This window comes from Alosa sapidissima, chromosome 18, assembly GCF_018492685.1.
Source record: "Alosa sapidissima isolate fAloSap1 chromosome 18, fAloSap1.pri, whole genome shotgun sequence".
Classification (NCBI taxonomy): domain Eukaryota; kingdom Metazoa; phylum Chordata; class Actinopteri; order Clupeiformes; family Clupeidae; genus Alosa; species Alosa sapidissima.
The window spans coordinates 14493951-14509484 of NC_055974.1; the positions used below are offsets into that span (position 1 = coordinate 14493951).

General features: G+C 41.2%; 2 protein-coding genes across 3 annotated transcripts in view; one reads left to right on the forward strand and one right to left on the reverse strand.

Moving 5' to 3' along the window:
- Positions 1-8314: 8314 nt before the first annotated feature.
- LOC121690166 (cornifelin homolog B-like) lies at positions 8315-14962 on the forward strand. 2 transcript variants are annotated; one of them, XM_042070598.1, is made up of 4 exons: positions 8315-8534; positions 9554-9654; positions 11126-11277; positions 14645-14962. In XM_042070598.1, exons 2-4 carry the CDS (start codon positions 9558-9560, stop codon positions 14732-14734), a joined length of 339 nt encoding a protein of 112 aa, XP_041926532.1. In that variant the 5' UTR covers positions 8315-8534; positions 9554-9557; the 3' UTR covers positions 14735-14962. The 2 variants fall into 2 exon arrangements, with proteins under 2 accessions (XP_041926532.1, XP_041926531.1); XM_042070597.1 differs by having other exon boundaries at positions 8316-8526.
- The window catches only part of LOC121690141, a 30611-nt gene continuing 23460 nt past the window's right edge, over positions 8384-15534 (reverse strand). Inside the window, exons 9-11 of the mRNA XM_042070551.1 lie at positions 9460-9463; positions 9095-9098; positions 8384-8394 (exon numbers count right to left, since the gene is read on the reverse strand). The gene's annotated coding sequence lies outside the window, so the exon portion shown is untranslated. The remainder of the gene's footprint in view (positions 8395-9094; positions 9099-9459; positions 9464-15534) is intronic.

Sequence of the window (15534 nt, forward strand, 5' to 3'; positions counted from 1 at the left end):
TATTTTCTGTTAATTGCTTTTTGTGAGAGTGTTTCTACTTATTTCAATAAGGAACATAAATCAAGAGCCTATGTTGAGTACAAATATGTCTTCTGAAGGCCTAAACAAAGCCCAGCCAAAAACTCCAATAAAATTTTGATCAACTTTGAGGTACAGCTATGACCATGCAAGATTCTCCAGACCAAACGTGACGATTTTGCTACATACTATTTCTATTTATGTACCAGCATGCAAAATCCTACATGGTTTAGTTCTTGCGCTATGCGCTTGTGAATTTTGACAAAAAGAGGAGACCGAACAAAATCGACACCCCCTCTCCCCATAAAACTGGCTGTATCTTGGAAAGTATTGATCTTACATAAAAGTAATTTTACAGTGTGTTTCCTGGGTAACATAGGTACACCTGGTAATTTTTTGAGAATATTTTGAGACCTAAGTGTGTGGGCCCTGGTTGAATTGACTTGGAATAACCCTCGTGTGACTAATCTTTGATGCTTCTGTCGCAAGACGATTTGTCACTGATACCATAATGTGGCGCAATATGGATAAACTGTGTTGCGCAGGCCGGATTCAACAATATGAAACTAACAATATGAAACTATACACCATTGTAAAATGACATAAGCTTAATTTAGAATTGTTTAAGAACTGTATGCTATTTAAAGGTGGATAAAAGCTATTTAGTGGATAAACACAATTTAGAGGTGTGTAAACGGCGTTTACGTGCGTTTAGCCTCTACTACATCCCTGAAGAGGACCAAAGAGCTCATTGTGGACTTCAGGAAGTCAAAAGCTAGCACACACACCCCCATCCTCATCAACGGGACTGAGGAGTATGTCACCAGCTTCAAGTTTCTGGGTGTCCACATCTCTGTGGACCTCTCTTGGACCCTCAACACTTCTACCCTGATCAAGAAGGCTCACAAGCGTCTCTTCTTCCTGAGGAGACTAAAGAAGGCCCACCTGTCTCTGAACTTCTACCACTGCACCATTGAGAGCATCCTCACCAATTCTGTCACAGTATGGTATAGCAAATGTTCTGCCTCTGACCAGAAAACACTGCAGAGGGTGCTGACCTTTCTGCTTTTTTGCACTTCTGGTTAGACGCAAACTGCATTTTGTTGTCTCTGTACTTGTACTCAGCACAATGACAATGAAGTTGAATCTAATCTAATCAAATGAAACGTGTGACTGCTGGCCATCTTTCCCATTAGGAATCAAGGATATGATGCTAGCTTGTTAGTTAATGGTTGTTCGTTTAAAATCATTGGAGTTCTTTAAACCAAACAAGTGTCCACCCACCAGGAAGAAGACGTTAGCCAATGAAGCCAGGCCAGACTCTTTGCCAAAGAGGAGCGTAAACATACTATCAAGAGTATGGTTCAAGAGGCTAGTGACAGTAAGGCTAATTAGCATAATAATAGGGCTTTTTGTTTGCATTTTTATTTTTTTCATAGCCTTTACTTTTTATTTACTGCCCACGGGAGATTTCTGAGATGCAGACATGTGACCAATATGAATTTATTTACATGATATAATGATGTAGCCTAGGCTACAGCCGAAGAAGGAGTCCAAAATCGCCATTTTGGCAGCCATATTGTTTATGCTAATTAGATGGTCAAAAACTCAACATTCTGCTTGGGAACAGGGCTAGTTGGATTCAGCACATGTTAATTATGATAAAAAAGTTCTGTGTCCAACTTTTACTAAGAAATGAAGAAGAAGACCGTACAAGTTTTGTTGTCCACTGAGTAACAATTGATGGAAAGCACAGGCAAAATGTTTTTGCTGCATGTTTTGAATGTTTTGAGAGTGTTAAGAGTATTTTGTGAGTGCTTCTGTTTAGACCTGTGTGTATGGAGCCCTATGGTATTATTTACTGTTTATTATTTAATTTGTTGGGTCTAATAGAATTCATTTACAACGTTGAAGTGTCGTTGGCCACATTATTTCCCCCTATGTCTATCAGTAGCTTATTACAACCCCTATGTGAAACACCCAGTTGCTAAGAATTTTGAGTCAGTTAAAATTCTGGTGCTGAGAGACGTCTTGTCAGACATTTGTAAGTTAGGCGATTATGGCGTCAGTGCTGCCCTACCAATTTGAGCCAGTATCCGACCCTGAAAGCGATAAAGGATGGAGCTAATGATGAGCGCGATGTTAGTCTTAGATTGGACAAGGACGTTTCACTGTGGTTTTGTTTATTCTACACGTCTGCTGCAGAGAAATCACAAAGGTAAAACTGATGTAACTTTAGGCTAAGACTATACTTAAACACACGGCAGCAGCCTTTTTTCAGGATATGTTGGTCTCGCTGTTCTTTGTCTCTTACACTAGAGCTTCTGCTTTTGAGCCCCGCTCTCATATCTTCTTTCTGACATTTTCTCATGGTGTCCAATGGAACTGCCTAGGCCTATGAATGACCCTAATTTGACAGTGAACTCTGCATATTTACCCAATCAGCCCCTTGCTATTTTAAATATTCATTTTGGGCCAATGAAGTTTAAATGTTATTCTCTTTATATCTATATCGCAGATCTAGACTGCAGTCTAACTGTTACAAGTAGGGTCTACTAACGTCACTTACTGAAGGTCTGTTAACGTTAAATCCTCTGGGTTGGTCTGAAGACACAGCTGTAGCTATGCCATATCATTGCCAATGGACTGAGTTGGACTAAGTTAACACGGACTTTTCTTTATTTTAATTTCTTATTTATTTATTTTATTACTTGTTAATTTTTTGTTTGTTGTCTGTCTTGCTGCTACATCAGGCATCTTTTGTCTTGTGCGTCAATTGTTATTTTGTAAATTTGTTTGTTTGTCTTGATGTCACGGGAACGCTGGCAACTACGCCGCTCCGTCTGGCATCTTTTGTCTGCGTAAATGTCTAGTGTGTAAAGCAGCCTTGGGTGCTTTGAAAGGCGCTATGTAACAAATAAAATGTATTATTATTATTATTATTATTATTATTATTATTATATATGGCCAATAGGGGCCCCCCTGGCAGGCTGGCACACATGGGGCCCCTAGGCTGCAGCCATATCTAGCCTATGCATTGATCCGCGCCTTTAAGCTACTGCACCATTTGTTGAGAATGAGCTCATGTCCGATCATCCTAGCATCCCCTTTAGATAAGTAGCTTACTACAAAAAACACTTCTAGTGAACTATGCATGTTTATAACATCTCTACCATAAAGCAACAGCAATAGCAGTTCACTTGTATAAGCGAGTAATCTCACCACTTCACTGTTGTCTCTGCCAGCTGCATACTGTATTATTGTTATGTAAAAAACTAATCAGTGATAACATTTTTTTGTAAATAAAAGTCTGACTGGAAAACACACTGTATGTTGCTTCCTGAATCAATATTGTCTATGCAGTCATGTAGCACTCTGAACAATAATGTCAAGGCCACTTGTTACACAATAGTTCTTATGTCTTATTTTCTTTATTAGGTAAGATGAAAAAGTACCCATAATGTGCATAACAGAACATCTAGGCCTAGAGCCTGTGTGTCTTATTTTTTAACCGATTTGATACGGATGCCCCCGTGACCCCACCCACCAGAGCCCAGACCAATCTGTGACACCAGCATGCACCACCAGCCTGCACCACTCGGAGGTTACCCACCACTACCCCCCTCCCCCCTGTCCATCTACAACTTCTGTACTCTCCAGCCCTTACCACCCTTTCTCCACTCACTCAGGGAATGTCTCCCCTGCCTGTGGGAGTATCAGTACATCACCCCCTTTCCCTAGCCTCCTCATAACTGAAGAACAGGTGAGGGATGTGTTCAGGAGGACAAAGGTGAGGAAGGCCAAAGGTCCTGATGGGATCAGCCCCAGACTGCTCAGGGACTGTGCGGATGAACTCAGTGGGGTCTTTCTGCACATCTTTAACACCAGCCTCAGTCTGGGGAGAGTCCCAGTCCTGTGGAAAACTTCCTGGTGTGGTCCCTGTTCCAAAGATAGCACACCCCAGAGAGCCCGATCACTTCAGGCCAGTGGCTCTGACATCACACCTTATGAAGAGCATGGAGAGGATTGTCCTGAATTACCTCCGTTGCCTGGTGGGCAGTGAGCTGGACCCCCTCCAGTTCGCATATCGACCAGGGGTCGGTATGCAGGATGCAATAGTTTTCCTCCTCCACCGTTCACTCTCTCACCTGGAGGGTACTGTTAGAGTCATTGTTCTTTGACTTTTCCAGTGCATTCAACACAATACAACCTGCACTGCTGAGGGGGAGGCTAGAAGGAGCTGGAGTCGACTGTCATCTTGCTGCTTGGATCATCAACTACCTCACCAACAGACCACAGTACGTGAGGCTACGTGACTGTGAGTCAGATGTGTCTGTAGCACGGGGGCCCCACAAGGCACAGTGCTCTCCCCCTTTCTCTTTTCCCTGTATACCTCAGACTTCCAATACGACACAGATAGCTGCCATCTCCAGACATTTTCTGATGACAAAGCTATTGTTGGCTGTGTTAAGAAGGGGAATGATCTGGAGTATAACCAGTTTTGTTGAATGGTGTGGAAAGAACCATCTGCAGATAAACACCAGTAAGACAAAGGAGATGGTGATTGACTTCAGCCGTAAGGCATTATCAGTTGCACCAGTGAACATCCAGGGAATAGAAATGGTGGGTGAGGTGGTATCAGTCTACAAATACCTGGGTGTTCACCTTAACAATAAACTAGACTGGTCCCAAAACACAGATGCCCTGTACAAGAAGGGCCAAAGTCGTCTCCACTTGCTGAGAAGACTGAGGTCTTTTGGTGTGTGCAGGTCATTATTAAGGACTTTTTATGACACAGTTGTGGCATCAGCTATTTTTTATGCTGTAGTCTGTTGGGGTAGTGGGTTTTCTGAGAGGGACAGGAAGAGAATAAATAAGCTGGTGAAAAGGGCTGGCTCTGTCCTGGGCTGCCAACTAGAGCCTGTTGAGGTGGTTGGGGAGAGGAGGATGATGGACAAATTGGCATCCATCATGGCCAATTCCTCTCATCCGCTCCATGGGACAGTGGCTGCGCAAAGCAGTTCTTTAAGTAACAGACTACTTCACCCATCATGTAAGAAGGAGCGCTTTCGCAGGTCTTTTATTCCATCTGCCATCAGAATGTATAACACCACTATTATGACATTTTGTAATGTTAATGTAGTGTCTGAACTTCATTATTAATATGTGCATTTTCCACTGTACATGTGATGTGAAGCTTTTTTTATTCACCATATATATTGGTTCACTCTGCCTCAAAGTATTGGTGAAACCCTAAGGCGTGTTGCAATCACTGTGTGATTTTTTGTTTTTTAGGTGTGCTTGTATGCTGGGCATACTGTATACAACTTTCTTACTCTCTATTTAAATACTACTGGGCTGTTGTGACAAGTACATTTCCCAGCTGTGGGATCAATAAAGTCTTATCTTATCTTATCTTATCTTATCTTAAACCCATACAGTCTAGAAAATATCTACAACATTTACAAATATGATTACTGACCAGTTAGGCACAGAACAGAGGGAGAGTAAGTTACTTTGGCTGTAATAAACTTGTACTAAACAAAAAAAAACATTATTCTTATGTCATTTGTAGGCAAGTAAACATTGTTGACAATAGTGCATATAGCTTCCATAGAGTATGAGACGTTGAGGTAGTATTTGAAGAGTTTGGTTTCAAAACACTGTATCTCCATTTTTTGAAAAACATTAAAGTCATGTTATTTAATTCTGTATTTCAGGTATATCAATCAACTTGCTGTTTTGTTCGAGTAAAGATAAATAAAATGGCAATGCCCAATTACAGTTCTACTGAAATTACTTGCGAAACAAAATGTAAATAAAAATATTTATTAATTCATTAAAATGTTGGATATTAGCGTGTTGGAACCAAACTCCATTTAAAAACAGTTGAACAGAGAGTTCTTTCAGGCGTTTCAGGCATCTTGTCTTTCGCAGCTTTGTAAGATGGTGCTGGGGTTACTTAGGTCCTTGTCGTCGGGTCGTGTGCTGCAGCGGATACGGCAGCAGTTCCCATCTGGTGATTACATAGGTTTCAGACCATCTATTGATTAAAGCGGGAGACGTGACTGGCAACCAGCTCAGCCTTTGGAGTTTTTACGAATTCTAGAGGTCTAGAGGGATGGGGATAATCTTCATTTCCTCTGCAAAAGATGTGGGGTCCAAGTCCTCAAAAACTTCTTGCATGAACAGCCTCATGAGTTCACATTGACGTTATGGAGTGGCCAGCCCGATCCCCAGACCTCAATTCTATAGAAAACGTGTGGAGTGACATCAAAAATGCTGTTTCTGAGGCAAAACCCAGAGGAATTGTGGAATGTTCATTTCGTCCTGGGCTGGAATACCTGTTCACAGGTGCCAGTAGTTGTTCGACTCCATGCAACACAGATGTGAAGCAATTCTCAGAAATAATGGTAATGCAACTAGATATTACGTAGTGCAGTGATTCAAAGTAAAGCAAAATCTTGAGACATTTTTCAGTTGATACAGTAAATGTTTAAGTTTGTAAAGAAAAATGCAAACACTGCTATTTTTTGAACAGCCTAACATTCCTTTTTCTTCACTTTCTGTAAAGGTATACAGTTTTTCTCGATTGCTTGTAGGAAACTGGGATCCACTTAGTCTTCATGAACACTTTCTTTGCACCGCAGAAGTCATCTCTTGCGAATGTGTTCACACATTTTTATTGGGTTCACACATTTCTCACACCCTTTTGCAAAACAAACAAGTAAACAAAAGGAAAACATCTTTTCACAGGTGGTATAGATTCCTTGCATAAGTCTGAATCTCTGATACACGTGTGAAACTCCTTTGCACAATTCTTCAATCAGCAATCATTCATTATCCATAAGGGATGCCATGTCTGTTCTGTGTTGCTATTTGCAAGTATGGATCTAATGCACATTTAGACAAAGTACTGTATTGCCTATTTGGTGGAGAAAATAGGCCCTAGTAATCAGTCCCACTTTTCCCCCCAGTCCAACACCCCTGCACACACACAGCCCCAGACACAGACCCCCCCTGCATGCTGTATTTGCTGGATGCTGCCTGATGTGAGTAGGCCAGTTGTTAAAGTAAGGACGTCTTATGCGTAAGTTTGTGGTTCAATTGCTGCTCTGAAAAGATGCTGTCTGGAGTGGGTAGGCCTGTTTGGTGTTCACCTGTTGCTGTACCAACATTGCAGTGATGATGTATGAGCAGGCCTATGGTGGTTCAATTGTATGTTGCCTTACGTATGTGGGAGGGAGGCCCCACAGAAAATGTAGCCTAGGGGCCCATGACCCCCTTACAGTAATCTGCCCCTGTCCCATGGCGTCAATATAGCCTAACCCCATTTAGCGCTTACACAGTACAGTTAAAAAACGGTCATGATCCTACCTGAACAATAGCTTTACACAGTGCAATATCATTCTGGGCATGCATTGACAGAGACTTCATTGATGTCAGAGACTTCATTCTCTGTATTACAGTATATGTCAGTGTAGCCTACCATGAGTTTGAAACCGTTATTTTAAGGTAGCCTATAGAACTGCATTGGGTTGTTTTAAGCCCACATTCTGTGGCTCCACTCCAGTTTGTACCACTTGACAAGTTCAGTTGTGACTTCTTGAGCTTATTTACTTTCAGCCAGCGTGCTACCACTGCTTATTGCAGTAACCCCCAGTCCTGAATGTGCTTGTCTGAATACTTGTGCAACCATCAGACGTGTAGCAAACCACTTGTCCCTGCATCTGTATCACCAGTGTGTATGGTTATCAATCACAACTTTGCCACAAACCTTATTTGCTCAGATATCCAATAATGTCAAAGTAATTCATAACAAATATGATCACTGTCATATTATTTTGGGGGCGGTGACTTCATGAATGTGTTGATGTTAGTTTAAATAGGTTATATTCCATTCACAACTAGACTGTTTTATGTAATTGTAATGTAATATGGTTTGATAAATTGGACAGCCCTGACTTTTCATTTTTTACAGTGTATGATGTCATCACGCTAGGCCTATGACTCAGGAAGTATTTTGCAGCATTTAAAAAATACAAAACACTGAAAGATTTTGATACAAAGTATGAAGGCATTTCCTTCATCTCAATCAAAACAATATTTTGTATTTGCATTTTAGGCCTACATGTTAGCCTAGAAATCTAGACGCACCCTAGCTGCAGCAAATTACATTTGCTTTTAGGGCTACCTACATGTATCAGAAATACTGGCCATCCCTGCAGTTGTCTAGCCTACCACAGATCGCGCCGCCCACTAAGTCGGAGGACCCCACTTGTGCATCCCATTCTTGTGCATTTCATCAAAGTTGTTTTACAGGAACTGAGTCTCTTACGCTATAAGCCATTTAAGACTAACATTCCACGACGCCCTCTTAAAGATTTAAAACAAGGACACGTGGTAATATTCGCATCATACCTGTCGCATCAACTGCTGTTGACACCCCGTAGCCTACAGTTGAAAGATATCAGCACTTCAAAAGGGACGCCACAAAAGATAAAACGGGTAAGAAGGTAAACGTAAAACGAAGGTATTTTTATGTAATTATATTTTTTGCATTGCACTAATGTTGAGGTGGTTACGCCAATCTGATGGTTCAATCCTCCCCTTTTATTATGCACGCTCTTTTACCCCATACTCAATTATTTTCCATTAGGCCTGTTTAGGTCTCAAAAGCTATACTGCACCGTTAGATTATTAATAAAAATAGTGTTGGTAAAAGTAAAAGTAGACGTCTTTGCATGTCAAGTATACAGTAGCCTATGTGAAGAAATTGACAATAAAGCTGACTTTGACTTTGTTTTTATGCGTCTATTCCACTGTTTCTCATCATAATATGCACTTTTGTAGATTGTGGGCTTTAGGAAAATGTAGCCTGTGTGAATGTTTTGTGTCTCAAATTTTTTTTCTTTTTTTTTCCATTATCGGTTGCAATAAATACTTTTACTTATTTGAACTACGAGTAGCCTATATGCTGCGGGGTTGGCTACACCCTCATCTGCTTTACTTTGTTAAAGTAACGGGATTAACTAAGGTTGATGATAGCAGTTGTAATTCTGTTCTTCCAAACAACTCCGCTCGGCCACTCGGCAATGTTCAATGGGAGGCTGGAGACTAAAAGAACCGGATATCAAACAAATAAGGAACATATGTGTCTTGAACATGGCTTGACATTCATTTTTTGGGAAGGAAATGAATGCATTAGATAAGGGAGGAGAGAAACAAAAGAACACTCAAGGATAAACTGCGTAATTTTGGAAAAATCTCCCCACTGAGTGCAATCCGTTTTTTTCTTTACTTGTTTTTGTCATAGAGGGTCGAAGTAAAACATACTAGAGCTCTTCTGTTCAGAACCAAATCGCGTGCAAACTCATTCGTCCAACCCATCCTAACGAGACACATCTGTGTTTAATTCCAAAACTGCGCCCTCAGACAAACATCTCTGACGCAGGCCAATTTAATTTGGGAAAGCTGCATTTAGTGGATGTTTAACAAATGCTATTTTGAACACCCCTTTCTCTTTCTGTTCTAGAGCCATGGCTGTGCAACATCAGGTAACCTCGGTGACAACCACTTACAGTACGGGATCTTGGAGCACTGGACTTGGTGACTGCTGTTCAGACATGGGGACCTGTAAGTGTTTCAGAACAGTCCATTGCTCTGAGCTAAGTCATGTGCCTTTATCTGTGTAGACCTGTTTCTATGATTCTTTCACAGCCATAAAAATCATCCTGACAAAAGGAGGGATGTGGGCGCATACTTGACTTTTCCTAAAGCGATTTCAAAAAGCCATTATCTTAGCCATGCATTAATGTACAGATGACATTAGAACTCACATTTATGCAATCAATCAATGAATCAATCAATAAACTAAACCAATCAATCAATGAATTTATTTAGAGTGCAAAATCACCATGAAACATGGTTTCATCAAAATATACCAAAATAAAGTCTCTAATTGACTAAAGTCTCTAAATATTTTCTTTTGTAGATAAAAGGCATAGATAAAAAAAATAGATAAAAGATTATTTTTAAAAAAAAATGAAAACTAGACAAAATAATTCTACATATCGAAGGGATTAAATAACTGTCACCTTTACCTTTTTAAAGCAAGATGAGGTTGTGGGAAAAAAGTGAAAAACTGCTGAAATCAAAACATCAGTACATTTATCAATCATGATTCAGTATCATGTCTAGTAAATGTTTGAGTTGCCAACATTGAATTTAGGGTATTTCCCAACCAGAAAACAGACTATTCCCTTAACAAGCTCTGGGGAAGCAGGAATGTATGAAGAGGATGGACAGTACTGTTCTATATATCTCCTGTAGTACCTATCCCACATCAACTGATTCAGCCAAGTATATCCTATCCATGGCCTTATCTACACTAATAGCCATTCAGATATTCCAAGCATCTGTGCTATTGATCCATTAGATGGGGCAGTCGTGGCCTACTGGTTAGGGCTTCGGGCTTGGAACCGAAGGGTTGCCGCCTTGCCGGTTCGATCCCGAGCAAGGCACCTAACCCTTCACTGCTTCCTTTCAAGTGGGATCACTGCTATTTGTTCACAGTTTTGTGGAAACATAACTGAATTTGCTTTAGATAAGAGGGGCAGAAACCAGATAACAGTCCCACTACAGGTATGTGAAGGGTATCAATAATGGAGCATTTGGTCATCAATCAGTCAAACAAATGCAGTAGAACGCTCACCACTCACTGCTTCACACTGGTTTTCCCCTTTCACTGATCACTGGAGAGAAAGCAGTGTATAAGGTAAAGTCAAGAACCGACCCCCCCGAAAAACTGTGGCTGGAAGGGGCGGGCGTTCACTGAACAGCGGCCCTGGGAAATTTAGACTTTGGAGACTCAAGGCTATCAGGGGCCTCTAAAGGGGGGACGAGCAGTTTGGCAGAGAATTGCATGTGAAAGTAAGCGCTGCTTTAAGTAAACAGGAAAGCTAGCGTGAACGCTGGTTTCCCCTAGTGGGTTTGGTGGGCTAGGCAGACGTGCAATAACAATATACTGGTTTGGAAAACATAGCGTGAGTATGCGTACACCCTTTCCTGTATCACATCTCATCGTGTGTTATGTCCCCCTTCCCAGGCTGCTGTGCAATGTGGTGCTTCCCCTGCATGCAGTGCCAGACGACCTCTCAGCACGGCTGGTGTTGCTGCATGCCTGTGCTGGACCCGCTAGCCTGCATGGCCGTCACCATCTGCTTGCGCAAGTCCATCCGTGAGAAACATGGCATCGAGGTAAGGCTACAGTGGATGCAGCCCCTGCCTGAGATCTCAGAGACAGACAGAGAGAGAGAGAGAGAGAGAGAGAGAGAGAGAGAGAGAGAGAAGGGAGGCAGAGAGAAAATCTGAGTGTGTGGGAGGGACTGCATTGTGGAAACAATCAGTGGGTGTGGAACGCAGATGTGGAGAAAACTAGAAACATGGGAGGAGAGAAAGCAAGAAACAGTCACTGATAAGAGCGCTCTGCTGGGAAACCAAGTGTTACACTCCGATGGTGTGTGTGTGTGTGTGAGCTAAACAACTGGCTAAATGCTGTTCAATTTCAGCCATTATTGGAAGTCGCCACATTTGGAGTCTGTCCTCTGTCACCACATTTGTGTATATCCTTAACATCTGCTGTACTGCATGCTTTGTCAATGGAATCACATGACTGAACCTTGTTGGAGCAATTATTGTAGCAAAAAATAATATTTATTCTGAATTGTGGATACAAATAAAGAAGTGTACGAGAGAGAGATAGAGAGAGAGAGAGAGAGAGAGAGAGAGAGAGAGAGAGAGAGAGAGAGAGAGAGAGAGAGATGGTGGAGAAGAGGAGTAATGTCATGCACCTTTTAACAAGGCTTTGAACATTACACATAATATGTCATTTCAAATTACAGTATTTGGTCCAAAGCCCCTATTTGTTCACAGTTCTGTGGAAATAAAACTGAATTTGCTTTAGATAAGAGGGTTCAGAAACCAGTTAACAGTCCATCAACAGGTATGTTCCTGTGAAGGGTATCAATAATGGAGCACTTGGTCATCAGTCAGTCTGACCGTCGCTTGACCAGTTGAAAATATGCCAGGTCATACAGTAAAAATTGCAGATATTTTTCTTGTTTGATTACAGAGAAATCTTATAGTGATGACTCATCTCACCATTAAGAGTTTACAAAATGTATGTGGAAGCTGTGGTGTAAATGACTGCAGTGTCCGCACCACATTTGTCCAACTCGCTTCCTGTCACTCTTCACTACACTTCTATCTGAATAAAGACAAAAAGAAAAGTTTGTCAGTTGGTGGTGATGTTTATAACATCTAACTTATCCATTATCATTTTTCAGCTACCACAGGATATGTTTAATGAAATAGAGTGAAAATAAATCAGCCCATGACGTGAGGAATGAGAGGGAAAAGAGCCTTGCGGTGTGTGTGTGGCTCCAGGGGAGAGGCCAGAATAATGAGATTAAGAAGCCACATGAGCAGGGCCTGATGAGGCACCAAAGCTCTCAGTGCTTTCAGTACTCACCAGGGAATCACACAGAGGAGAGAGAGAGAAAGAGAGGGGGAGAGAGAGAGAGAGAGAGCTCATTTCATACATGACCTTCCGGACAATGCCTGTGTAATTAGGTCCCGATCTCAAACAGAGTTGAGTGTTCAGATATAAACCTTACACAAGGATGCACAGAGAGAGTGCATCAGAGAGGGATGAGGGAGACCGAGCAAGATCATGTGACATCCCATCTGTGACATCATCACCTAAGCAGTCCTGTAGTGCTTTCATCTTCTTGAGCATGTTATGTTTCAGAGGGACAACTGTGTGTCATCAGCATAGCAATGAAATCAGATGATTAGATGACGATTGATTGTGTGGCCTCTATATTTAAAGGTGATATAAGCGATGCAGGGTAACGTCACTTCTGTTGACGTTCAAACAAAACAGAAAGCTAGCTCGCTACTCCCTCCCCCTCCCTCTTGTGCAATTGAAACTCTCCCAAACACCCATCTCGTTGATGATTTGCTGGAACAGTTTGTTATGTTTTTATGGGCAAGGTTTGCCCAAGTTGTTTTGTGGCCGTTTTTGGAGCCTAGGCTGTCCACAGAGACTGCATTTTTTTTTACAATGTATTCGGGGCACAGGCAGCTAGTGGATGGTAAGGTGATGTTAGCTGAATGTGACAAAAAATGTTTTAGCTTAGAAACCGCGTCACATCGCTTACAGCACCTTTAAAGGTCCCAGACTTGAGCCTTGGAGTACACTATACATCTTATAGAAAAGGTGGAAAAAGGTGGAAAAAAATAAAAAATAATTAAAACAGAACATTTCCGGCTTGATGGATACAAACCAGTTCAGGGTCATTTCCAGTTATGCCAACCTACTGTCTGTCTGCTGATTACAACAACATGCTCAAATAGTATCACAGGCAGACCCAAGATCAAAGAGCACCACAACAGTCTGCTCTCCAGAATCAGCTGACTTCAATAGATCATTTGGGACCCTGTCAAGGGCAGTTTCATTGTTATGCATGTTGGCGGGGAATAACGGACACCAAAACCAACAAAGATATATTTAGGGTTCTTTATAGGATATATGGAAAAAGGATCTTTAGAAAGGATATACAAGTACAAAACAAAATTAAGCTCAGTAGCTCTCAATGTGGTCCAATACAAAAGCCCAACCAAAAGAAAATGTTTTCACTTCTGTCTTCTACAAGTGTATAAAAAATAGAACCAATGTTCAATCTCCAGCAACTAGTGTTTCATTAACATTAACTAGCCTTACAAAATCCATTTAAGATGGCGGAGCTAAAAGTAGCAGCCTACAAATCTAGCAGGATAAAACTAACTCAACATGGTACAGTGTAAATCTCAGTGGCATAAAACGGTAGCGGTGATACTACAAAGAGAGAAATACACATAATCATGAATACACCCTACATCAAACTCATACAGTACATAAAAATATGAAGAACATGAAGCAACGAGACATTCAATACACTTACAACTTCATACACGTCACTGCATTGGTGGGTGTTCTCACCAGGATACAGATCTCAGGATAGTCTCAAAAACACGCTATTGGCGACGATTATTCTCCTGCATTCGTGCCAGCAGCCTTGTCTCCTTTACAATGTTCCCGCTCCTCTGAATCTACCCAGAAATCACTACAAAAACCCCTTTGGGAACTACATCTTGACGTCACTGTAGTTTTCTGGCATTTAAAGGAGACATACACTATTAAACTTGCAAATGAAATGAAAAAAGTATAAACTCCAAACATGACCCGGTTACATGCATATGACGGAAACCTGACTGAAATGGATGCCATGGACGCTAGGGTGCCATTGGCCTTTAACACTCCTGAAAATTGCATGAGGACCAGAAAATAAAAGATAGATAGAAAAAGAAGATAGAAAGAAGATAAAAATTGAGAGGTAGGATGAGAGATTTTTAGAATGCAGGGATCAAGATTTTATGAGGGCCTGCTCAACACTGGAAAGACAGTCAAGAACAGGATGAGTCAAGAGAGCGGATGAGTGATGGTATTATATTACTGTTGTCTCTTGAGGTATGCGGAAAAAACATTCATTTCCCGTCTGTATCTATTATGTCTCTTTCGCAGGGTTCGTTGGGTAATGATATCCTCCTATCCTGCTGCTGTTACCCTTGCACGTGGTGCCAGATGTCCAGGGAGCTGAAGAACCGTTCCTAAACCATCACAGTCATCCACTATAGAAAGACAAAGAGATAAATGTAGAAGAGAGAATATACACAAGCCATCTCTCTCTCTCTCTCTTTCTCTCTCTCTCTCACACACACACACACACACACACACACACATTATAATCTGAAATTTGACGGCAGGAAAGTCAGTCTGGAGTAGGGATGTAACAATTACCGGTATAATGGTAAACCATAATAAAAATGTTGATGATAATAATTACCATTTTCATTTCAAACATCATGATTATCACTGTTGATTACCGCGGTGTGGAAACTGTGTGTTTAATCCTTCCCAGCTTCATCCGAGCCTGCTTTTGACATACAGTAGGCCTGGTACAATGGAACAAAACTGGTACTCTACTGATTCTGTTGTCTAATTGATGGTTTTAACTACGATTCGGATTAGGCTACACCTGATTTTAAAAGGCGGAACTTTTTCACTGCAAAATGTGCACTGTATCATGTAGCCACTCTGCGTCTTTTTATGTTCGCGTCCACATTAAATCCATTCCACTCACGTTATCAGGAGAATACAGTAGCCTAAAGTTTTATTTTGAACGCTTACTTTGCTCTCACTCATTGCATCCAAATAATAGAAATAGCAAACTCCAAGTTATGGTAGAGTAAGTTAAGCTATAAGCACATAGCCAATTAAACATGAAGAAAAAAGTGAACGGGACACTCTTTGAAACTATTTCAGCTTGTGTAGGCCTATCAGTGCTTTCTGAACATATTGAACACACTTTTACAAATACCGTGATAATACCGAAAACCATTTGTGATCATTTT

Excerpts from the sequence above, each read along its gene's own strand:
- LOC121690166 (XM_042070598.1), top strand. The coding sequence starts at position 9,558 with ATGGCTGTGCAACATCAGGTAACCTCGGTGACAACCACTTACAGTACG. Across the intron at positions 9,655-11,125 it reads CTGTTCAGACATGGGGACCT|GCTGCTGTGCAATGTGGTGC; the intron begins GTAAGTGTTTCA and ends CCCCCTTCCCAG. Across the intron at positions 11,278-14,644 it reads GTGAGAAACATGGCATCGAG|GGTTCGTTGGGTAATGATAT; the intron begins GTAAGGCTACAG and ends TCTCTTTCGCAG.